Source organism: Capricornis sumatraensis, chromosome 20 (assembly GCF_032405125.1).
Source record: "Capricornis sumatraensis isolate serow.1 chromosome 20, serow.2, whole genome shotgun sequence".
Taxonomy (NCBI): domain Eukaryota; kingdom Metazoa; phylum Chordata; class Mammalia; order Artiodactyla; family Bovidae; genus Capricornis; species Capricornis sumatraensis.
In genome coordinates this window covers 41507673-41533421 of record NC_091088.1, presented here as the reverse complement: position 1 = coordinate 41533421, position 25749 = coordinate 41507673, and the positions used below count along the sequence as shown (strand labels likewise).

At 42.2% G+C, this 25749-nt stretch overlaps 1 protein-coding gene across 1 annotated transcript; it reads right to left on the bottom strand.

Annotated features, from left to right (window-relative positions):
• Positions 1-1537: 1537 nt before the first annotated feature.
• Positions 1538-25178, bottom strand: ZFP90 (ZFP90 zinc finger protein). The gene is made up of 4 exons (XM_068991883.1): positions 25028-25178; positions 9869-9995; positions 9446-9541; positions 1538-1568 (listed from the first exon to the last, which is right to left on the bottom strand). The coding sequence occupies exons 1-4, from the start codon at positions 25058-25060 to the stop codon at positions 1558-1560; spliced, it is 267 nt and encodes an 88-aa protein (XP_068847984.1). The 5' UTR covers positions 25061-25178; the 3' UTR covers positions 1538-1557.
• Between the last annotated feature and the right edge of the window lie 571 nt (positions 25179-25749).

Sequence of the window (25749 nt, the reverse complement as noted above, 5' to 3'; positions counted from 1 at the left end):
TAAAAGGAGACCAATTTAATGGTCTCATTAAAACCTTCCCTGATGTGACATCTGCGTTTTTAACAAAAAGGAATTAACTAGTTCAGTATCTATCAAGGCCCACTGTAGCTATACTTGAGCACCAGCATCAGTATACCTAATAACAGAAGAATTGTTTTCTTACCCACGCTTGCACAGAGAAATGCAAGAGGCTTTGTAGGACATAATGCCTGCCCTGGGGCCTTTCCCCACACATACCCAGGCAGCAGGAGTGGAAGATTGGTTTTTTCCTGTTTCTCTTTTGTAATTTTGGGACAATTATTCCTGCACTATTATATCTAGTTCACTCTTATATGAACCTCACACCATCTGGTTATACTTACCTATACATGCTGACACAGTAACCCCATTCTAGATATTTATCTCACTATGGGTATTTTAAGAAAAAAAATTCCATGGAAATAAAAAGGCAAGGGTGCTTTAATAAATATTAAATATTCCATGTCATTATTATAAAACCAATGCCCCAAACTATCCAAATATTACTGCAATAGTAGTGGATTTCTTAAGGGGATCATGACACTATGTAGCAACATGAAAACATTTATAAGAAGGTTTTTTATTTAAGTATGATACAAGATTTTATCTACAGTACAGGCAAATACAAATAACTGATATATTAAGGGGTGAAGGTTGTGGGTGAATTGGGGGGACTTAATTTACTGAAATAGTCAAGAAAAACCTTCCAAGGTCCTTCATTTTGTTTCCACTTGGGTCTCCAGTTTAAACTATCACCATATCCCTTCTTCCATTCACCCTCAAAAGCCTGTTATATGCAGCTCCTTGAACATAACATGGCTCTGAAGACATAATGAAGATTAGAGGTTAAGAGCTGTGCCTTTGCAGCCAGGCAGTTCTGGGTTCCAAGTCTGATATCTCTCTGGGTTTTTCTCCCCATTAGAAAATAAAGATATAATACATAACACTGTTTCTTCAATGCAAGAAACAGAAATATAACAAAAGGGGAATCATTCCACTGGTCGTGGGAAGCCCACTGAATCCCAGGAAGAGCTTCAGAAATTGAATCCAGTCCAGGGACTTTAGGGATGAGAAATGAGAATACCATCATGTCGCCTCATCTTCTGCAACAACAGCAGACCTGCCTTCTCTGGTAAGGAATCAGGATCCAAGCAACTTTAGGCCTTCACCTTACCAGCCTAGCAACCTCAAATCAAAGTATCCTTGCTAAAGTCTGTTTTGAAAAAATTCTGTTCAAAGACTCTAATTGGCTCAACAGTCCCTGAAATTATCATTGAGCTCCTGGATGTCCTGACTTGTGTTCTTGTGGTCAGTACAGTAGGGGTTGTTACAAAAGGAAGAGGGGGGCAAAAGCTGGGCAAAGACAAGATACCACAAGACCTATTAGGGGAGCTCTAAGGATTAAATGAAATGATGGCTGTAAAGTATTTAGCAGTGTCTTTCAAGAAGTAAGCATTCAGTAAATGCTATTATTAACTCACCTGGCTGTGATGAGTTTAGCAGTTAATCCCTCTTCCTTTGATGCACCACTCTTTAATCTTAGCCAAGTTCTGAAAATGGAAAAAGACAAACTGACTCCCATTCAACTAAGAAGGCTATTTATTGAAATAATACAATGACGTTCCAAGGATGTAATTCATATTGCCTAGAAAGCTCAGTGTTCGTAAATGCATGGTGTGTGGTTGCTGGGACAATCCTCCATTCATGCATACATCCTGGGCTCCCCCTGCCAATGACGATGTGCTGAGATTCAGGGACTGGTTGGATCTAGGCCAGACTCCACACACAAACCAGTGGTCTCCTTTAGGTATCCTGGAACCAAGTCTTTGTAAACTTCCGTAACAGTTATGTTGCACTCAACTGGTTACAATTCATGCCATTCTTGCAAACAGTCCACTATGGGGATCCCCAATCAAAAGCAAAAAGAGTTTCTGATAGGCTTCCAGATAAGCCAATCAGTGGAGGAGGTTCTGAGTAGAATTACTGACAACACAGGCACGGTCTTGGTATTGTGTGTGCATGAAGGACTAAGTGGTGAACATCACAGAAGAGGTATTTTTGAACAGTTAAAAAGTCTTGGGAGGACAGATCTGCTACAGAATAACCCATCCTGCTTCACGTGTGATAAATGCACTGGGCTAGACATCCCACATTTCTGACCCCACACACATTTTTCCTGCAGAGGATTATGAAGAATGTTTCAGAGCTGCATCACATTATCCAGGATGAGACAAAAAGGATAGCTCCTGCTACCTGGCATGCAGAGAAGCCAATAAGAAAGGATTACTATCAACACCAACCCTTATCACTCCTCCCCATGATTCATCATTAGGATGGAAAAATCTGCTTATCCTGGGGGCAGGGGCAGAGGCTTTCATGAAAGGTGTCAATTTTCACAGTTGCTCCCAAGTTTATCTGCACTACAGGTGCCAGTGAATGAACAAAGATTCTGGAAATTCCTTTAGAACAGCCCATGGAAGACTTTAAAGGATATCAATGACTAGAGTGGGCTCCTGAAGCTTACCTCATGCTTTACTGATGGAAAAGCACCATAGAGCCAAAAATGTTAATTTTTTAATGGTGAAAATTTCCTTGGCACATAAAATGACCCGCTATATGCTGATTCCCTTAACTGATTTAAAGGCAAATTTTATGGCAAGAGATAACTGGATTCATACTTTAGAGTAAAATTAAATTGGAGGATTTTTTTTTTTCCTCTATGGTTCTGTGTTGTTTTCCCATTGATCAAATCAATATAGGAAGCTTGGTGCAGTGCTTTCCCATGGGAGGATCATGAAAAGCACAGCAGGAAGACTTAATAAATTCTATGAAACTGACCATATGTTTCCTGAAATATGATACTTGGGAAAAGGAAAGAAGTCATTAGTACTTCTGCTATTTACAACTTTGGTTGTAAGCTTCCAACAAGCTGCTTTAAATGACAAATTTGCATATGTCTTGCTGCCTCTTATATTCAACTCCTGTGTGCTTGTTAAATATTTGTGCATCTATTTTAAAACTTATTTTAAAGCCCTGAATTCCAAAATATCTTTTCAGTGGCAAGACCATGGGGCCAAAGATCCAGAAGACCTGCATTTTCCACCCAGCTTTACTGTTATAAACTGTATCAGGCTTGCAAACCACTTCACATCTTTGGCTTTCAGTTTCATCTGTACAAGGAAGAGGCTGGACCAGCTGATTTAATTCTTTGAACGGTGAATTCCTGGAGGTGAAACTGGTTTCCATGGTAAATTTAATGTAAGAGCTGCAGTTGAATTCATTTGTCAAGCAATTTAAAAATGAGTTTTGGTCATCACTGTGGGAGTTTTATTTATTAAAAAAGGCTGTAAACACTGAGAGTTACAAATCAAATTGCTGAAAGTTGGCGATTCCCTGCATACATATATTCAAAACTTTACAAAGTCCAATATATAGGCATGTCATTTCTAACAGGTTATATAAGACGTCTGTAGTTGTTTTCACATGTATGTAATCAGATCTGAGAATGTGGCTTTTATTTAAAAAAAAAAACACTGCTAGTACAGAGATTTCTCAACATACAATGCGCACAAGCATACACACCTGCAGGCATGTGTGCATGCACACACACACAATTCATTATATCCTCAAGCTTCCTCTCCTGTAAGAATCTTCTGATACTGAATATTTTAACTAAAGCTTTCTTCATATTTCTTAATGTCAAGGGTCCTAGAGTTTATTTCGTGTATGAATTCTCATATGTTTAGTAAGAGCTGAGCTTCGACTGAAGTTTTTCCCACATTCCTTACAAGCATAGGGTTTTTCTCCAGTATGGATCCTCTGATGATCATGCAGATTGGTTTTCTTTCGGAAAGCTCGCCCACATTCATTACATTCATAGGGTTTTTCTCCAGTATGAGTTCTCTCATGCTGAATGAGGGATGAACTCTGACTGAAGGCTTTTCCACAGTCAATACATTCATAGGGTTTCTCTCCAGTGTGGGTTCTCTCATGTTGAGTCAGTGATGAGCGTCGACTGAAAGCTTCTCCACATTCATTACATTCATAGGGTTTTTCCCCAGTATGAATTCTGTGATGCTCTATGAAACTCGTACTCCTTTTGAAAGCTTTTCCACATACATTACATTGATAGGGTTTCTCACCAGGATGAGAAATAGGTTGTTGACTGAAGGCCTGCTCATAATCATAGGGGTTCTTGTCTCCAGTGTGGATCCTCTGATGGTCAGAGAAGTCTGCAATGTGACTGAAGTCTTCCCCACAGGCATTGCAATGATAGGACTTCACTTCAGTGACATTGCTTTCATCTTGAGTAAGAGATGAGCTGTGCTTGAAATCTATGCTGTAGTTATTGCTTTGGTAAGGTTTGCCTCTCTTATGAATCCTCATGTGTTTGTAAAGGGATGGGCTCTGACCAAAAGCTCTCCCACATATGCTACATTCGAAAGGTTTCTCTCCTGTATGTGTCCTCTCGTGTTGGACAAGAGAAGAACATCGACTAAAAGCTTTCCCACATTCCTTACACTGGAAGGGTTTCTCTCCACTATGTGTAACCTCATGCTGAGTGAGGGATGTGCCGTGCCTAAACGACCTCCCACACAAATTACATCGATAAGGTTTTTCTCCTGTGTGAATTCTCTGGTGCTGAACAAGAGAGGAGCTGCGCTGGAAGGCTTTCCCACAAAGACTACACTGATAGGGTTTCTCTCCGGTATGAGCATTCTCATGCTGACCTAGGGAGGAGCTATGCCTGAAGGCCTTCCCACACACATTACATTCAAAGGGTTTCTCTCCAGTGTGAATTCTCTGATGCTCAGTAAGTTGTGTCTTCCAGAGGAAGGTTTTCCCACAGTCAGTACATTCATGGTGCTTCTTTCCAGGATAAATTCCCTGATCTGTATCATTGGGGAAAGCTCCATCTCCTTTATGAGTTTTCTCATGTTTAGTCAGAGATGATCTGTGAATAAATGCTTTTCTACATTTATTGCATTTATAAGGTTTCTTTTTTGTAAGGATATTATTCTGATTAAGCAAGTCTGAATTATGTTCCAAATTGCTCCCAAGGGTATCACATTCACTAGACCCTGGAGGAATGTTCAGTTGTGTCATCAGGTCTGTGTTCAATCTACAGTTTTCACCAAATGTATTTTGCTCACAAGTTTCCTCTGGTGTGATTATTTTCTTCTGGGTGGATGAATCTGGCCCCAGATGTCTCTTCCAGTTTTCCTTATGCCTTTCTAACTGGCCACTAAGGTCCCAAGTATCTTCTCCCGTGGTATGTGAGAGCTCATCTGTGCTAAGGGATACTTTAGATATACTCTGCTGCAGATGTGAAGATTTGGCTTCAGGCCTGGTCTTCCAGTCTGAAAGAAACCCAAAGTGCAAACATCCCCTATTCCCTTCTGTTAAAACAAACTGCTACAGTAGGAATGAAAAGACAGCAATTATATATCATTTTGTTTTGAAATTAGTCCAATAACTTCGAAAGAAGACTCTGAATGGAGAAAGGAAGAGTGGAGAGAGATGACAGAGCTATCATCGCAGAGCTATCATGAAGGATAAGTCCATAATGAGAAAACCCACATAAGGGAGTAAGGGAACCAGTTAGCATGAGAGAGTTAGGCACAGATACAAACAGAACAGGATCATAGTCTTTCATGCAGAGTCCTATCTGCTATTCATGCTTCTTTGTCCATTTTACAAACTGCCATGGAATCTATCTTCCTAATACATTCATTTCATAATTTCTTTAAAGTCATTTCTGAGGCTTCAGATCTTCAAACCTTGCTGAGAAAATCTGTAGCCAGTGAATTAACTGAAATGATTCTTTGACATAACTGGAGATAGAGGGCTATAGTTCCCAAGCAGATAAAAAAGTAATATTTCAAGAGGCAAATCATCCTTGCCCTTACAACTAGAGCTGTGGTTTTAGTCTATTTGAGTTCTGATTGTACATTAATCACCTCTCTTAACCAAAAACAATTTATTTTAATCTGCCTAAAAAATTGACCTTTAAACCTTTGTTTAACCTCTGAATACTAACAGCAGAAAATTAATTACTGTCTAGGTTTTAAGAATGGTAATCTTTTAAAAACTAAGGGGAGGGAGTTTTCTGGAATGCTGGAGATGTTCCATATCAATAGAAGTTTGGGTTAGACAGGAGAATGCAGTTGTCAAAGTCAAATAGATGGTGCTTATAAGAGGTGTAAATTTCACTGTAATGTTTTTTAATAAAAAAAAAGAACTATGAACAAATATTGAACTTCAGTCAACTATATACATGCTGAAGTATACAGGGGTGAAATGTACTCATGTCTGCAACTCACTAGGAAATGCATCAAAAGACAGACAGATTAACAGATGGATAAAGAGATATGTGATAAAGCAAATATAATAGGTTACTATATAACATAACAACAGGTCAACAATTATAGCATCATGGTGGTAGTATACGGTGTTCACTGTATAATCTTTTCAACTTCTCAAATGTTTGAAAATTTTCATATAAACATTAAAAGGGGGGAAAAACCCCAGTAACTAAAGAACCCTAAATTCCCAAATTCCTTACCCTGGAACAAAACTCAATTCTAAATTCCTGAAGACAGAGAATACTTTGTATTCCTTTTAGAATATTTCTCAGTGGGACATTCAAGAAATGTTTGGCAAAATTAATGAATGAGAAAGTTCTTTCCCCAGCAAAATTCCATAACAATCAATAATTTTCTGACTGCCTTCTATATGCTCTGCAACACAGAGGGAAGATATTTAGAAACATAATAAATAGACACTCCACGAGGTTAAAAATCTAAGAATAAAAACAAGACAATCTTTTGATGACTTAAAAAAAAACCCAACAGATGGCATGTAGTAAATTTGATTTTGTGTGGTAGAGATGATATAAATGGTATTTGTGACAAGGGAAGAAACAAGTATATTAGCATATACTAGGATTTATGAATTAAGAGAGACCTTGACTTTATAGATGGCTTTGGACAGAGAGAAACTATTATCTAATGAGGGAAATTGTATACTTCTTACAGAGAACATCAGAAAGTATGTAGGGGTGAAATGTACTCAGGTCTGTAACTTTAAAAAGAAATTCAGCCTAGGTGGAGCTCTCTTTGGCAGGAACAGAAAGATATTACTGGAAGGTACGATGGGGACCTTTAAATCAAGGAAGTTTCTCCTTCCTATAATGAGGTAAAAGGTTCTTTCAGAGAATGGTAGTTTATGAGATAAAGCATTAAAATCCAACATGGTCCATGACGTGATGAATAAACAAAATGTGATATATCCATACAATGCAATATTACTCAGCAATACAAAGGAATGAAGTTCTGATACATGCTACAACATGAATGAACCTTAAGCTAAGTGAAAGAAGCCAATCACAAAGGGCTACATATTATGATTCCATTTATAGAAAATATCCAGAATATGCAAATCCATACAGACAAAAAGTAGCTTAATGGTTGCCAGGAGCTGGGGGGAACAGGAGTAGAAAGTGACTGCTAATGGGTATAAGATTTCTTTTTGGAGATATTGAATATGTTCTGCTTAATTAGATAGTGGTGATGGCTGCACAACTCTGTATTTATCCCAAAACCACCATTGAAATGTACACTTTTAAAGGGAGAATTTTATGGTATTTCAATTATACCTCAATTAAACTATGATTTAAAAAACCCAATATGGATTACAAAAAGATAAGATAGAGTGAGCAATTTCAACCAGGAATTATAGTAATCTAAATCTGAGGTGTGGTTTAAGATGTCACCAGTCCAATTTAAAAGGCAGGAAAATCTAAGATACTTCTCAAAGGAGGAAAATAACTTGGATTGAAAGAAAAAGACTAGACTGACTGTGGTTTCTGGCCTGAGGGACTGGCAATCTGATAATTCCTAATGGGCAAGAGGAGAAATGGGTAATAGGTAAGGTAGCAAAATGGGCTGACTGGGGATGCAAGATGATTAACTTAGACTTTACATCTTTAATAAGAACTCTGTGGGACTTGCATTGGAGGCATCCTGTGGGAAGGGAAGAGAAAAAAAGAAAAGTAACCAGGGTTACTAAGTAAGGACAATTCTGAATCTATAGCACAGAATAAAGACCTGTGACTACCAGAAGGCAGGCACCCTTTTATAGGGAAGAAACTCTAGTACTTTGGCCACCTCATGAGAAGACTTGACTAACTGGAAAGGACTCTGATGCTGGGAGGGATTGGGGGCAGGAGGAGAAGGGGACGACCAAGGATGAGATGGCTGGATGGCATCACGGACTCGATGGATGTGAATCTGAGTGAACTCCAGGAGATGGTGATGAACAGGGAGGCCTGGCGTGCTGCGATTCATGGGGTCACAAAGAGTCGGACATGACTGAGTGATTGAACTGAACTGAATATAGAATGGGCTTCCCAGGTAGCTCAGCTGGTAAAGAATCAACTTGCAATGCAGGAGACACTGGTTTGATTCTTGGGTCTGGAGAGTTCCCCTGGAGAAGGGATAAGTTTACACACTCCAGTATTCTTGGACTTCCCTGGTGGCTCAAACAGTAAAGAATCTGCCATGCAATGTGGGAGACCTGGGTTCGATCCCTGGGTTGGGAAGATGCCCTGGAGGAGGGCATGGCAACCCATTCCAGTATTCTTGCCTGGAGAATCCCCATGAACAGAGGAGCCTGGCAGGCTACAGTCCATGGGTTAGGAAAGAGTCAGACATGACTGAGCAACTAAGCACAATATAGAAAGAACAGAGAGGAAGCCAGAAGGCAGGCTCCTAATCCTAAAGACAGATTCACCAGGAGGGAAAAGCAAGAAAAGCCAAAGACCTAAAGCCAAGAAGCACTGAACAAGTGAGGAAGTCAGGAGAGGATACTCTAGGAACTTTGGAGGGTGGAAATGAATCAGATGGGCAGGAGTGCAAGACAAGAGGAAGATAGCATCGCTCCCCAGACAGGTGGAGCAGGAGTGCAGTCAGGGAAAGAACTCTGGAGGGAGGGAGAATCAAGATTATGGTTATTCCCTACAAGTCTGGGGCATCGACAGTGAAAGCAGCAAGACGAAACAAAGAGGAGACATGGGAGTTCAACTAATGTCTGAATGAGTAAGAAGAGAGATCTCCAAACAGTGCAGGGAGACTGAGGATACTAGAGGAGAAAATGATCCAGAAGTAGGGTTACAAGACAGGGAGAGATGGCATTCTGACTAAGACAAAGGGCTACTTTCAAAAAGGAAAAAGGGGTACCTTTTCCTCTGAGACCTATCAACAGCAACACACCATACTGGAGAAGGGAGACACACAAAGGTATCATCCAGGAGATGGTGCAGCTCTTCTACGGATGGAGGAGCTCCCAAGGCAGCAAAGTGAAGGTGCTTCCCTCTCCCTCAGCTGTGCCACATTCTGCACTGATTCTTGGATTCTCCCTCATTTACCTGGACAGACAGGTCTTTGGATTTCTCCCTCTGCTATCCACGGTTCTTCTCCTTGCTCCAATTTGAAGATCACCTCTGGCTTGGAAACTTGATATCCTGCTCAAAGGTAAACACATAAGATTTGGTTGTTTATGCAAGTTGACAAAAGAACCCTCTACAAGTCAGAACTAGGACTTATCCTCAGCAACTCTGAAGCGAAAAAAATGGTGCAACTTGAGGAGTCATGCAATCAAATGGCCTATTTCTGGTTCCTATTTACCTAAAAAGCAGGCTCAGAAACCCATAAAGCTGGGTCTCAACAAGATGAACAAACTCTAACCCTGAACACTCTGCTCACAGCCACCCAAACTGTGAGCCCCACAACCTGAGCTTCTGAGAAAGGGAAGATCTGCCAATACATAGACAAGAAGATGTGGTCCTTACCAAGAAAAACCAAGTGGCTATAGTTCTCCAGCATCACATCCCTGTATAAGCGCCTCTGAGCAGCATCCACGTGGTGCCATTCTTCCTGGGTGAAGTTCACAGCTACATCCTTAAATGTCAGTGATTCCTGTAGGAACACATTCTTGCTCAAGTAGGGATCAATCCCACAAATGTTCCCATGGCAATACTGGGAACCTACTATAGGGTCCATGAGAAAAGGTGATCACATTTGATATCCTGAGGGGGCAAAGTGGGTTAAATACAGTAGTTGTTACATAATTTTATAGAGAATCTAATACGGCATGCGGGAATGTCATGAGGGGCAATATATTCCACAATCCTGTACACCTACTTAGCTTTCTTCTTGTTCCCTTCAAAGCCAAATCTGTCTATATTATCACCAATTCCTCACTGCCCATACAGTGTCTTTGTTACAAAACCCAAATACAGCAGGGAGTAAAAAGTGACTGCATCCCTTCACCCCCATTGTCAATCCCACTAAACTCCCTACAAGTAACTACTATGAACAGTTTGGTGTATATACTAAGCTGTCCCTTTCCATGTTTCCTTCACCCCCTCCCCTCCCCCACACAGTCTTACTATCATTTATATTGTTCTACATCCTGCATTTTACATTTAGCTATGCATCTTGGAAGTCTTCCCTTAGTGCTTTGTATACTTTCACCTCATTACTTTCAATTGCTTCACAGCACTCCAGAGTACATTTGGAGTACCATCACACACCCATCACCTAAAACTCACAGCACTCCACCGTGCTAAGAATAAGATTCAAGCTTGCCCATCCCTCACTGGGCTCTGGCCCTGCTGACCTTGCTAACCCCTGAACACATTAAGCTTCTTCCCACCCTGAGTGCTGGATTGCCACGTGGCTGACAATCAGTCACTAGTCCTTTAGGTCTCACATCCAGAACTGCCACCTGAGAAAAGGTGTCTCAGCATCTCCTTCTAATTTACCACATATCACATCACCATGCTTAATCTTCCTCTGAGCACAGACAAGTATCTCTCACTGTCCAAATTCCTGCCACCTGAACTTTAACTCAGGAACCAAACAGATGCAGATTTAAAAGGATGCTTGTACTTCTAGTAATTATCTGGAATTTCTTATTAGCTTTTCTGTCTCCCTGACTGCATACTCTGTGAGAATAGGGACTTTACTATCTTCTCCACAGTTATATCCCCTCAAGTGCCTAAAGTGATACCCAGCACATAGTGGATGCTGAAAAAAATACTTGGTGAATGAACAAATGGACCAATTCCTTTTGGATATTTGTATTAATTCTAATATTTTGCTATTACAAGCATCACTGCAATACACCCTTTGGGCAAATACGCTAGAATTTCTGCAGGCTGGCTAGCTAGAATTAGAAATGCCAGATCAGAGGAATTTTGCAAGCTATACTCCCCTTCAGTCACTCCTTCCTTACCCCTCACTGAAACCAGGCTGGCTAAGGACTCCCATGCCTCTGAATAGTCAAGTTCTGTTGTTCATGTGTTGATTTCTGTCTTGCCTCACCAACCCTTGTTAAGACAACTGTCATCATGCTCAACATGAAATACGTCCTTTGGTCTTGGTAAAACCGATTTCTACCTCCAGAAGTACATAATAAATTATGTAAAGACGATCAGCAGGAAAGCAAAGCCAGGAGATTGCTGGAGCAGTGAGGCAAAGTTACATGTTTTCTGCCTGATTTCATGCCCTCCTTGTGTGCTGAGCTACAACTGAACAAGAGTTCTTAGGTTCCTGGAAGACATCATCCTCTCCCCACCCTCCTGTCCATCTGTCCCTTGCTAACTACATTTCACACTTTGGAGGTAGATTAGCACAGCTTCACAGAGGTCTTCTATGTCCCAACAGAGGGTCAATCCCCATATGATGTGCTTTAAGCCACTCTGCAAATCCACAACTATTTAAACAGACCTAGTAATCTATTTAATCCTTGTTACCACCCTTATGGCAGAAAGCGAAGAACTAAAGAGCCTCTTGATGAAAGTGAAAGTGGAGAGTGAAAAAGCTGGCTTAAAACTCAACATTCAGAAAACGAAGATCATGGCATCCGGTCCCATCACTTCATGCCAAATAGATGGGGAAACAATGGAAACAATGACAGACTTTATTTTTGGGGGCTCCAAAATCACTGCAGATGGTGACTGCAGCCATGAAATTAAAAGACGCTTGCTCCTTGGAGGAGAAGCTATGACCAACCTGCTGCTGCTGCTGCTGCGTCACTTCAGTCGTGTCCGACTCTGTGCGACCCCATAGACAGCAGCCCACCAGGCTCCCCCGTCCCTGGGATTCTCCAGGCAAAAGTACTAGAGTGGGTTGCCATTGCCTTCTCCAATGCATGAAAGTGAAAAGTGAAAGTGAAGTCGCTCAGTTGTGTCTGACTCTTAGCGACCCCATGGACTGCAGCCTGCCAGGCTCCTCCGTCCATGGGATTTTCCAGGCAACAGTACTGGAGTGGGGTGCCATTGCCTTCTCCATGACCAACCTAGACAGCATATTAAAAAGCAGAGACATTACTTTACCAACAAAGGTCTGTCTAGTCAAAGCTATGGCTTTCCAGTAGTCATGTAGGGATGTAAGAGTTGGACTATAAAGAAAGCTGAGCACTGAAGAACTGATCCTTTTGAACTGTGGTGTTGGAGAAGCCTCTTGAGAGTCCCTTGGATTGCAAGGAGATCCAATCAGTCCATCCTAAAGGAAATCAGTTCTGAATATTCATTGAAAGGACTGATGCTGAAGCTGAAACTCCAATACGTTGGCCACCTGATGCGAAGAACCAACTCATTGGAAAAGACCCTGATGCTGGGAAAGACTGAAGGCAGGAGGAGAAGGGGATAACATGAGATGGTTGGATGGCATCACCGACGCGATAGACATGAGTCTGAGTAGGCTCTGGGAGTTGCTGATGCACAGGGAAGCCTTGCATGATGTAGTCCATGGGGTCGCAGAGTCACACATGACTGGGCGACTGAACTTCCTAGTTAGATGGTGAGCATTATGAGGGCAGGGGCCATATTTTTTCTTTTTTTAACTCTAAAATACTAGTGTCCAGTAAGTATCTGATCCAACACTAAATATCTGTTTCCGGACTGAGCTGAGCCTTAAGGAGATGGCTGAGATCTGAATTTTAGAGAAAAGGGAGTGGCCCCCATCTCCTAGTGACTGCGTGCAAGATCACATTCATAAACAACAGTGGTTCCTCCCTGTCGTATCTCTGCTCAACAGTGCAGCTGTGTCTCCACAAGAACAGTGAAGGGCTGAAAATGTGGTAGATTTTTCTGATAGAGGTCAGGAATCTGACTGTGCCAGGTAAGATGATGCTAGATTAAAAAAGAAAAGAAAGACACTAAATATGTATTAGGTGCCTGGCTTTACCATATGCACTGTGGTAGAATAAAAATGCAAATGAAAATCACTGCAGTCCTTGAATAGGTTTCAGTTTACTTTAAAATGTGTTATTTATTAAAGCATGGTATGAGACAATACACAGTAAAGTGAGGTGCTACCAATGTTCTGGGCACAGGAGAGAAACTTTAAGGAAGCTTATGTACTGGGCCTTAAGGGGTAAGTACTAGTAGGAGGGGAGAAGACAGAATGGGAATCCAGTCCTGGGATTGACTAATGAGAGAAGGGAGGCTGGTCTTGGGATGCAGATGACCAGCAGGGAAAAGGTTTGGACCAAAGCAGACATTTTAAATTAGGTTGTGAGAAGTAACACCTTTCCATTCCTACTCTGTCCTCTAAACATATAGCCCTCGTGGTTTAGGAACAGAGTTGCCAACCGACCTGTATTCCTTTGCTTAACTGGTTCCCTATGTTTAACACATGGACTCTTGACTTTATTCTGCTTCCCCAAATAGGCTGAATGAATGGTAAAGTATTTGCTGACCAGTAAACACATGTCTAGTCCATGCAACTCATCACTTCTTGCCGTGGTTGGACAGCTAACCTGTTCTACTACTCATGATCTTACCAATTCTTTCCTATGTACTATCAGAGTCACTTCTCTAAAACACACATTTGATCATACATACAAACCCTTCATTTCTTCCCACTTTTCCCAATACTTACTGCCCTCACCCAGCACACACCACCATCATCTCTTACCTGGATCACTGCTACAATCTCCTATCTTGTCCCTCCTTTTCCACTCACACCCCACCCCTCCCAAGTCTGTTTTCCATATAACAACTATACTCATCTTCTTAAAACCTTTCAGAGCAGGTCATTCCTTTGCTTAAAAGCCTCTGATGGCATCCCAATCCACCCCAAGTAAAAGTCAAAGTCTCTACAGTAGCTACACAGTCCTTCACAATGCCTTCATCCTAAATCTCACCTCCAACCTACTGCTCTTACCTTCACTCACCCCACCTTCCTAACAACAACTGGAACACAACGCACATGCTTCCACCTTCAGGTCTTTGCTTTGCCTGTTCCTTGACTTGGAAGTCTCTTCCTGCAGATATGCACATGGCTCCCCACTCAGTTTCTTCAGCTTTTTGTTCAAATGTCACTTCACCAGAGCAACCTTCCTTGACCACATCATATAAAATAGCACCCCCCCAACCCTCAACTGTCATTCTCTGTTCTTTTCCCTTTTCATAGTCCTTATACCTGATATGTGACATTTTCATTTGTTTACAGGCTGCATCCCACAGCAGAATATAAATTCCAGGAGAGTAGGAATATTACCTGTTTTCTCTATAGCTAATAAATATTTAATAAACTTTCCTTGAAATTAAAAATTAGACTCCTTGTTGTGAACTCCTGAGCCCTTCCTAATCTGCTACTGCTAAGTCACTTCAGTCGTGTCCGACTCTGTGTGACCCCATAGACGGCAGCACACCAGGCTCTGCCGTCCCTGGGATTCTCCAGGCAAGAACACTGGAGTGGGTTGCCATTTCCTTCTCCAGTGCATGCAAGTGAAAAGTGAAAGTGAAGTCGCTCAGTTGTGTCCGACCCTCAGCGACCCCATGGACTGCAGCCTACCAGGCTCCTCCGCCCATGGGTCCTCACCTAATCCCACAGCCTCAGCTCTGGCTTCTCTTCCCCTTGTACACCATGGTTCAGTGTGGAGAACATTTATACCTACCTCCTTGACACAAAACAATCTCCTTCTCTTCTACAAGTTCTGCTTCAAAAGGCTGGTCTTCCCTCCTCTGCCTAACACTCTCATCAAGACTCAATCAAGTTCTCCCCTCAGGGCTCTATTCCTACCTACAGGTCTGGGCTAAGTCCACCCTCAACACAGCTCCCTCCCTGGGTTTCTCTTCAGCACAGCTCCTAAGAATACGTAAATTATGGTGACTGTTACCTATTGTTCAGTGGTCTTCTAGGGGGTCAAGTTCCTTGTCTTAGGAACCTTCAAATCTTCAGAGGCCAGAACCATTTCGGGACATAAGGACAGTCAAGAGTTTGCAAGATTAAATAGGTAAAAAGAGCCTTGGTGTGAGTTAGCCACTATGAATTAGATCACCTTTAGGGCATTCCAATGCAAGTCACACCTCAGACTGTAATGATCCAGTGATGTCTTACAAACACTGCTTATCCTTCTTCCAGATATAACTGGAACTCATAATCAATACCTTTTAAAAATTAACAAGGAGTATTAAATATTTCCCTCCCTCATGCTGACATAAAGAGGACCTTGGCCAAAAGATGGAGCCCAAAGCAAAGAACTAGAAACAGTACATGCTAAGTTGAGAAGGCCCAATGTCATGGGCCCCTAAAAGGCTCCACAACTAATAAATGTGTAGTTTCCTTAGGCAAATCACACACATCTCCTGGAGATCCAATTTTCTCATCTATGACACAGACTCCCTGAACTGAAGAAATAAGAGTTTTACCAGTGAAAGGGTGAAAGAGTATATCCAGAAAGGACATTTACAACTGTAAAGCAACATGTTCCTCCAACTATACCCTATACCAACCCTGTGGGAGAACTCCCCTAAAGCTAATACTCAGGAAACTTTGTAGTTTTAAAACTTTGCAAAGCTGAAAACCAGAGTCTGGCAGCTAATGAGTAAAAATAATGTTAGTTATTTGTTATATATTTTAAAATACTGTATTTATACTATACATAATCTTTATTTAATATAAAATGTATTTAGTTATGTATATGATATACAATTGGCTACCTAATGCCCTAACACTCTAGATCTATGCTGTCTAATACAGTATCCACTAGCCACATGTGAATACTGAATACTTGTAATGTGGCTAGCCCAAATTAGGACATGCAGTTAAGTGTGAAACAATGGATTTCAAAGACTTAGTACAAAAAAAAGGTAAAACATGTCATTAACAATTTTAAAATGTTGATTCATGTAGAAATGGTAAAATTTTGGCTATATTAAACAGTATACATTACTAAAATTAACCTCACCTGTTTTTTTTTTTTTAATATTGTGGCTACTAGAAAATTTTAAATTATCCATGTAGCTTGTATTATGTTTGTTTTGGATAACACTGTTCTTAAATTGTTCTAGATCTCCACCTCAGGTCATTCTCTCCAGATGACTGAATCATCTTTCTAATTTTGCATCCTGCCATACATCCCATGCTTTCCACAAGTGGACTCTTTGCCCTGACTATATTATTATTCTTTCACGTTTCCTTGCCTTTGCACATCCTGTTCTGACCATTGTTTATTTTCTTCCCTCAGCTCTAGACGAAAAATTCTGACTCACCCTTCTAGAACTAGTTCAACAGTCTCTTCCTTTCTGAAGCTTTTCCAGATCCTGCATCCTCCGCCTGCCACCCCTGGTATTTGGTCTCTATCTCTATTTCAAAACTGTAGCTATATTTTCATGTTTTTCTCCCTCAACAACTTCTCAGACTACTTTTCACTTCAGTATTTTCAAAACTATGTATGTTGGAATTTTCCAGAATCACATGGGCAAATTAGAAAAATTGGCCAAGCGTGAAGGGCCCTACCAGGCAACATTTAAAAGCCTCTCATGTGATACATCATAAAAAAGCAACAATTAACATTTATTGAGCATTCACCACAGCCCACACACCCTCTCACTCAATTTTCTCACTGACTCCTTACTGCCAGCCCACAGGAAGCAGGCACCTTCCCTTGACTGGTTCTGAAGGGCGACTCTGGCTAAGAATACCACCTGGCATAGAGCAGGCATTCCAAAAATGTCTGCTGAGTAAATGAATAGGGTCTGGGTAATTCTTACCAAAGGAAAATGAGGAGTCATTTTGAGGATTAAAAAATACAAAAATTAGCAAATTCTGATCTTGAATTATAAAAAGCAGGGGTAAATGGCAAAATGATGGCATTAATAGCTAAATCTAAAAGCTGGCTCCTCTGAAATACTGGCCAAACAGAAAAATCTCTGACAAATCTAGTGAAAGAAGAAATAAAAATAAATAAAATTTAAAATAAGGGGATACAAATGTCTATTGCTCAGGCATATACAAACTAAGGAAGATTTTTAGCAAGAAGACCCACCAGCAGGATTTTCTGATGTCCAGGTGGACAAAGAAAGATATCTTGGTTTTGGTGATATATATAGGACAGGAGCCTGCCAGCAGAATTTTTTTTGAATAATCCTGAGGCAGACTAATTTTGAGTGGCCTGTTCTGAAATGATGGATCAAAGGGGCAATGCAGGTTGCCTTGAATGCGACTACTAGGTATAGTGAAAATGAGTATGGAACACAGTTTCTACAGTACCAGTGTTCAACAGTTTGGCCAAATGCCACCTGGCTGTGAAGTGATTTCTATCACCCAACTTTACTTTTGCAGATAATTAACAGGTTTCATATGTGATACAATGTTTTTTTTTTTGAAAAGCAGAATACTTATATACAAACATATACACTAGATGGAGCTTTAAAAACACAAATAGAGTCTACCATGGGGTAAGATATAGTAGTTTGCAGCAGACCAGAACAACAACAAAAGCATTCACAAAAAGCATCTAGTTAAATACAACCTATTGGTGTAGAAACAGAGAAGGCTAGAATGTTAAAATTCAGGAGAGAAGTAAATCACAGAAAGGATATGGGAAAATATAGTTGTTTTTCCTGGGGGCACTCGCTGATTTTGGCTACAGGAAGGAACCTAAATATTGAGCTTTTCTCAGGCAGAGGGCTATAGCTTGCAGGGGTCACAGATGGGGGTTAAGGGAGATCAGAAACCAGGGAATGGCAGAACTTTGGCAGTCAAGGCTAGAGTGAAAATTTTTTAAACATAAGTGGCTTCAAACACAGCCAGTTTCTTGAAATTTTCGGAATACTGACACAGGGCAGGAACTTGAAAAATCTAAGTTGAAAAACACAGTATTGGGGGGAAAAAAATGAACAGAATTCACCAACTGCCAGTAGAACAGACTCTTGGAGAACACAGCATGCTATCAATAAAAGCACAAGGTCATCCCAGAGGTAGATTGTATCTTATCAAAACTGCAAATAATCCATGACTCATATTTAAAAATCTACCTAGAAGGAAAACTCAGGAACAGATGTCTTCACTCACTGTAGTTAATTCTAAATTTTTAAATAAGAAAGAATACCAAACCTTTATAAACTTTACAAGAGAAAGGAAGGTGGAACATTTCCTGTTCATTTTATGAGGCCAGTACAACCTCAACACCAAACCCTTTAAGACACTTCAGTAAACTAAAGTTATAGATCACTATCTTATGAATTTAGATGCAAAATCCTAAAATAAAAAAAAAATTCCAGCCATATCAATGGACAATATACCTTGACTAGATTAAATGATGTTTATTAGAGGAATCAAAGGATGGATTTAATATTTAAAATTCAACTGACTTAGCCTTCTACTCCTCTTTATCTCAGATTCTCCTTTCTCCCTTGCATTTTGTACATTTCTCTTTTGCCTTCCCTTCTTAGAGTTGAAGAGTCAGAACAGCCCTGCCTTGGGAGATGAGAAAGGTGGTGTGGCAATGTACCCACCTGCATCAAGAGTGCTGAGGGCAGGTGGAAGAAATGGTTAGCATGGCTGAGATACCAGCAACACTGAGCAGATAAGTAAATGTACTGAGGATGTTGGGAGCCTGGATTCTCACTGCTGGAAAAAATTATCTAATAAAATTGAAAGGAGTACTGGACTGGAATATAACTCAAAATTTTAAATACACAGAAATAGTTATATTTAAAAAACATAAGGGGATAAACCAATAAAATATCCAACAGTGTGTTAAGAAATGTGAAAGATCTTAGTGAAGTGGGTAATTTTAAAATCCTAGGCCACCAATGTTGACAGAAAAAAGGAGAGACAGTAATTGAGGAAGAAATAGAGAAAATCATCCTTGCTATAAAAAGCCTGGATCCAAATATTTTATAGGTAAATTATTTCAAAAGACAGAACTGAAAAGCAATCAAAATGTTTCTACAAATTACTGTGAGCATGCCACCAAAACCTGCCAAAGATCTACCTCTTGCTCTGAGGGTTGCTTTACTTAAGAACACAGATGTAATTTAAAAAAAATTGTTTTAATCATCTGTTGTAACCAATAGGATTTTATCCCAGTATTAATAGTAGAAATGTTAGGAGCAATTTAAATGTTCTATGAGAAATGGTTAATTTTGGCATATCATACTAAGCAACATAAAACAGCCTTAAAAATGATTTTAAAAATGAAAGATTCTCTCAAAAATTATACTTAATGTTTAAAGGAAGTGTTTAAGGGAAAAACATGCATAGGGAGAAAAGAAGGAAATTCATGAGAATAAATAAAGAAGCGCTAAAAGAATTTTCTACTAAAAAGTCTTTATTAAATATATGTTCACATACTTTGATAAAATGTATTTTAATAAAGGTACTAGAAGTCACAGAAAAATCAGGAAAAAAAACTGTATGTTTGAAATATGTCTTAGAGGAATAGGTTTTCACATACTAACACTGTCATAAAAACAAATTTCTTAAAACTGTTCAGTGAAAGTCACACTGTTTCATGCAGTTACTTTATCAAAAAATGAGCATCACCACAACTGGAAAAATTACATTTTTGCTATGTGAGAAGAAGAAAATGCAGAAAGTATAAAGTGATTTCTTAGGGTTAAGTGATTATTAATGTTCGTTCCCATAACACCCACTTAAAGCATGTGTACTCTGGAGCAAAGGATGAAAGAAGTCAGGTGGCCCTGCTTCACAAAAGCAGGAAGCCCCGTACAGAGATAGATGGGTAAGCACATCACTCCATGACCTAAGAGAGCACTGTGACAAGTACGCATAGTGCACAGGAGAGGCATTTGATCTTACCCAGGGGAAGCAGGGTCTGGATTGAAGCTTAAAGACCGGCACAGTCAGCTCAGGAAGAGGTTAAGAAAGGGGGGCCTCCACACAGAGGGAGCCCGAATATCCCTGACCACAAACATCCTGACCTGGTTCAGCAAGTGGCTTGGTTTCCCTGGAGCATCGTGTCTGAGTTGCAGGGATCTGAGACAGCTTTTGCTGGGTCTGTTCATCCTGATGACCGAGCCACAGAGCTCTCGGGATCTAAAGTCAACAGACACCAGGTCCTGGTCCCTTTGCATTGCCTCCCCTTCAAGATACAACACCAAGAAACCTGGTCTCCACAGGCAGCTTTTGCTTATAAAACCTTCCTCATTTCTTACTTTTCTGGTGGTTTCAACTTTAAGAATGGTAAACAGCTTTTCAAAATCCTAACTAAAAACACAGTACACATATAATGGAAAAAAAAAAGAGAATGCATAGTGTTTATACAGCTATGGTTACTAACAATCTATACATAGATCCCCAAGATTTGGGGGTATCTCACCTGACCCATCTCTGCTCCCACTGCCCTCCCACCATAGGGCGACTTCAATTGTTTGTTAGCCAAGACCTGGGAGAAGGTCTTACCTGCAGGAGCCCCAACTTTCAGACTCTTGCTCCTGCATATCATTCACAGCAATCTTTACTGTACAGTTCACTGCTTAAAAACATGGGCTCAAACTACAACAGTCTCCTCGCAGCTCCCTGAACACACCAGACACACATCCCACTGTTTCTCCTAACCAGAGCACTCTGTCCCAGACCTGAATGTTAACTCCCACACTTCCTTCCATTCATTCATTCATACAGTCATTGAGCAAATAGTTAATGAACCCCTATGATATGTTAGGACACTTTTCTAGGCAATTGGGAAACATTAGTAAACAAAAAGCAGAGACCATTACAAATTTTGTTCACTAATGTATCCCAACCACCTAGAAAAGTGTCTTGGGCTTCCCTCATGGCTCAGCTAGTAAAGAATCCACCTGCAATGCGGGAGACCTGGGTTTGATCCCTGGGTTGGGAAGATCTCCTAGAGAAGGGAAAGGCTACTCACTACAGTATTCTGGCCTGGAGAATTCCATTATCTGTATAGTCCATGGGGTTGCAAAGAGTAGGACAAGACTGAGCGACTTTCACTTCACTTCTTCAGAAAAGTGTCTTAACACAACATAGGGATTCAGTGACTATCTGCTGAATGAATGAATGGATTACCAAGGCCAAAAAGAAAAACGCCCAAACTCCCTTGTATTCTCATCTTCCCACACCCACTGTCACACAGGACAGCGGTTTCAGGTGTAGGCCCCTCATCTTCTTGCCTCCCAACCCGTGTGCCCAGATGCTCAGTTATGTCAGACTCTTTGCGACCCCATGAACTGTAGCCTGCCAGGCTCATCTGTCCACAGGATTCTACAGGCAAGAACACACTGGAGTGGGTTGCCATTTCCTTCTGCAGGGATCTTCTCAACGCCAGGGATAAAACCCACATCTCCTGTATTGGCAGGTGGATTTTTTTTACTATGAGCCACCTGGGAAGCTCCTCAACCCCTGACCACAGTCAGTCAGCTCTACTCCCACTCCCTTCATTTTCACTTGCTTTGACCCTGCTCCTATTCAAACATACAATCGTCACTGACTCTTTCCCACAGGCACCCTTTCCTCTCCCTTCTGCACTTACAGCAGGCTCTGGATCTCTGCAGCAACACTTGACACCACCTTTCTAGTGCTATACTTCTAAATGAGGCTGTCTTTCCCTACTAAATTAACTTCCTGGATAAGTAGTCACATGACTCACTATTCAACTTCTGTACCCCTAACAGAAGCAGAAGATATTAAGAAGAGGTGGCAAACATACACAGAAGAACTGTACAAAAAAGATCTTCATGACCAAGATAATCACGATGGTGTGATCACTCACCTAGAGCCAGACATCCTGGAATGTGAAGTCAAGTAGGCCTTAGGAAGCATCACTACGAACAAAGCTAGTGGAGGTGATAGAATTCCAGTTGGGCTATTTCAAATCCTAAAAGATGATGCTGTGAAAGTGCTACATTCAATATGCCAGCATATTTGGAAAACTCAGCAGTGGCCACAGGACTGGAAAAGGTCAGTTTTCATTCCAATCCCAAAGAAAGGCAATGCCAAAGAATGCTCAAACTACCACACAATTGCACTCATCTCACATGCTAGTAAAGTAATGCTCAAAATTCTCCAAGCCAGGCTTCAGCAATACATGAACCGTGAACTTCCAGATGTTCAAGCTGGTTTTAGAAAAAGCAGAGGAACCAGAGATCAAATTGCCAACATCTGCTGGATCATCGAAAGAGCAAGAGAGTTCCAGAAAAACATTTATTTCTGCTTTACTGACTATGCCAAAGCCTTTGACTGTGTGGACCACAACAAACTCTGGAAAATTCTGAAAGCGATGGGAATACCAGACCACCTGACCTGCCTCTTGAGAAACCTATATGCAGGTCAGGAAACAACAGTTAGAACTGGACATGGAACAACAGACTGGTTCCAAATAGGAAAAGGAGCACGTCAAGGCTGTATGTTGTCACCCTGCTTATTTAACTTCTATGCAGAGTACATCATGAGAAACGCTGGGCTGGAAGAATCACAAGCTGGAATCAAGATTGCCGGGAGAAATATCAATAACCTCAGATATGCAGATGATACCACCCTTATGGCAGAAAGTGAAGAGGAACTAAAAAGCCTCTTGATGAGAGTGAAAGTGGAGAGTGAAAAAGTTGGCTTAAAACTCCACATTCAGAAAACGAAGATCATGGCATCTGGTCCCAACCCTTCATGGCAAATAGATGGGGAAACAGTGGAAACAGTGTCAGGCTTTATTTTTTTGGGCTCCAAAATCACTGCAGATGGTGATTGCAGCCATGAAATTAAAAGACGCTTACTCCTTGGAAGGAGGGTTATGACCAACCTAGATAGCATATTCAAAAGCAGAGATATTACTTTGCCAACAAAGGTCCGTCTAATCAAGGCTATGGTTTTTCCAATAGTCATGTATGGACGTGAGAGTTGGACTGTGAGGAAAGCTGAGGGCCAAAGAATTGATGCTTTTGAACTGTGGTATTGGAGAAGACTCTTGAGAGTCCCTTGGACTGCAAGGAGATCCAACCAGTCCATTCTAAAGGAGATCAGTCCTGGGTGTTCTTTGGAAGAAATGATGCTAAAACTGAAACTCCAGTACTTTGGCCACCTCATGCAAAGAGTTGACTCATTGGAAAAGACTCTGATGCTGGGAGGGATTGGGGGCAGGAGGGGAAGGGGACGACAGAGGATGAGATGGCTGGATGGCATCACCGACTCGATGGACGTGAGTTTGAGTGAACTCCAGGAGTTGGTGATGGACGGGGGGCCTGGCTTGCTGCGATTCATGGGGTCACAAAGAGCTGGACACGACTAAGCGACTGAACTGAACTGAAGGGCCATGCTCACAGAAAGAGAACCACTGACAAAGGGAAATTTCTGCCTAAAAAGCCCCATTTGTAGGGTGAGTGTTCTGTCATGCCCTGTCCTCCATCCAGTCATCAAACTGCAGCCTGAGTGAGGTAACCCAAGTGAACACTGTCAGACCATTTTAGGAGAATACAGCTGAACCAGAGTGCTTTAGGGAACACAGGCTTAAAAGTGAAGTTTAAAGAGGTCCCTAAGTTCATTGCTCAGAACACAGATCCATTTTCACCATCAAAACGTAATCCTACCCCCAACGTAGAAATGATCATCACCTCCATGACGTGTTAAGTATGTTAAGTCATCTGAATTCTCACAAGCTGCTGAGGAACACTTTATATGGAAAGGTGCTGATGACAGTGATTTCCATGACAGTGATTTCCTCCGGCTCTCCTCAAACCAAGTAACTGTTTTGTTCTAGTTTTGTTACTTGTCTTACTCCTGAAGGCTCACTCATTAAAATGAAAACATATAACAAGAAGTAAGATAATATAAAGGCATGATACACTGTGTTTCAGTTCAGTTCAGTCACTCAGTCGTGTTTGACTCTTCGCGGCCCCATGAATTATGGAGGCTGAAAAGTCCATAGCCTGCTATCTAATTTACTGTAAACTGCTTTTAAAGAACATCAGTAATTTTTATCTGATTCGACTGTCTTCTGCCCTAGCAACTAGAATTTGTGACTTTTTTCCCCCTTAACTGTAAGGAGAGTGTGGATTAAAACACCAACTGAACCTGGTTATATTTTCACGGATAGACTCTACGTAATTCAATGGGTAAGCTCAGAGTTAGGATGCTTCTAGAAAGTGCCTCCTCTCTCACAAGAATAAATAGGTTCACAAATCAGCATAATATTAATTAAGTTGAAGGCTGGATATCTTGGGACGTGCATTACTATACCTGTTAAAGCAGAAAAGAACACGAAAAGCTACGGGACAATCTTCCTTTGTTGTTTCCCTCCTTGCCTGGGAAGAGACCATCTCCAGCCTCTTCCTAAGCAAGTCCAGACCAGGCTTCTCTGGCCCCTGGGTCAGAAGCTGGGGCTCCTCTCTCCTTCACTCACAGTCACTTTCTCCTCTACAGTTTTCTATCCTGTCACCCCACCCTCCAGATTCCTAATCGAAAGAGTTCAAGGAATTGGCTTGGCACTCGGGAGTCAACACTGGCACTCCCCAACACGTCCACTCTCAACTCCTCCCACAAGACCACCCCTCGCTGGTCCCCTCCTTCCCACAATGCAGGCCCCCTTCGAAGAAGCCCGCTCCGCCCTGCTCTGGACACTCTGGTTCGCAAGGCTAGGAGGCTCTGAGGGGGCGAAAGAGCCGGGAAGCGGATTCGCTCCAGAAGCGAACAAGGACCGCTCCAAATACACCCCGGGGTAGCGACGGGCTGCTCACCTGGTGCCTGGCCGTCGGAGGCCTCGGGGCCATCCCTGCGTCGCCGGGCAGGGCTCCCAGGGACGGGGTCTGGGGAGAGAGAAGAGGGCCCACTCAGCCGGCTGTGACCGCCGAGCCCACCGCGGCCCGCCCGCCTCCGCCGCCCCCCACGCCAGCCACTTCTCCAGAGCAGAGAGGTGGGGAAGCGCGCGGGCCCCGCCTGGGCCTGCCTCCCAAATCTGAAAGACTCGTCGCGGCCAGACACCCTCCTCCGGCCACGCCCAGTCCCACCCGCGGGACCGTGGGCGCGGTGGCGCGCACGCACGCCAAGCCCGTGGGAGGAGCCACGCCAAGGCCGTGGGAGGAGCCGCCCCGACCCGCGCACTCGGAATCACCGCGTGCTGGGGCTCCCGACTTCTTGGCCTCGGGCCCACACGGGGCTCCGGCCGGCTCCTCCCGCCCCCGCTGCAGGCCTAGTTGTCGGCAATTCTGAAGCGCTCGGGACGGCCCAAAGTGGCCTGAGCCGCACCGCGGCTGGACAATGGCCCCAGCGGCCCGGTAGAGCGGCAGGTGCGCCTGCGCACGCGGAGCCGGGCTCCCTCCACCCCCGGCCGCGGCGGGCGCGCGACTACACTTCCCAGAGGCGCCCGCGCCTGGGTCCCACGGAAGCTGCCGGGGAGGACGCGCGTATTCCCCGAGGCGCCCGGGTGGGGACTGCTGTCAGGGCCCAACGGGCCAGAAAG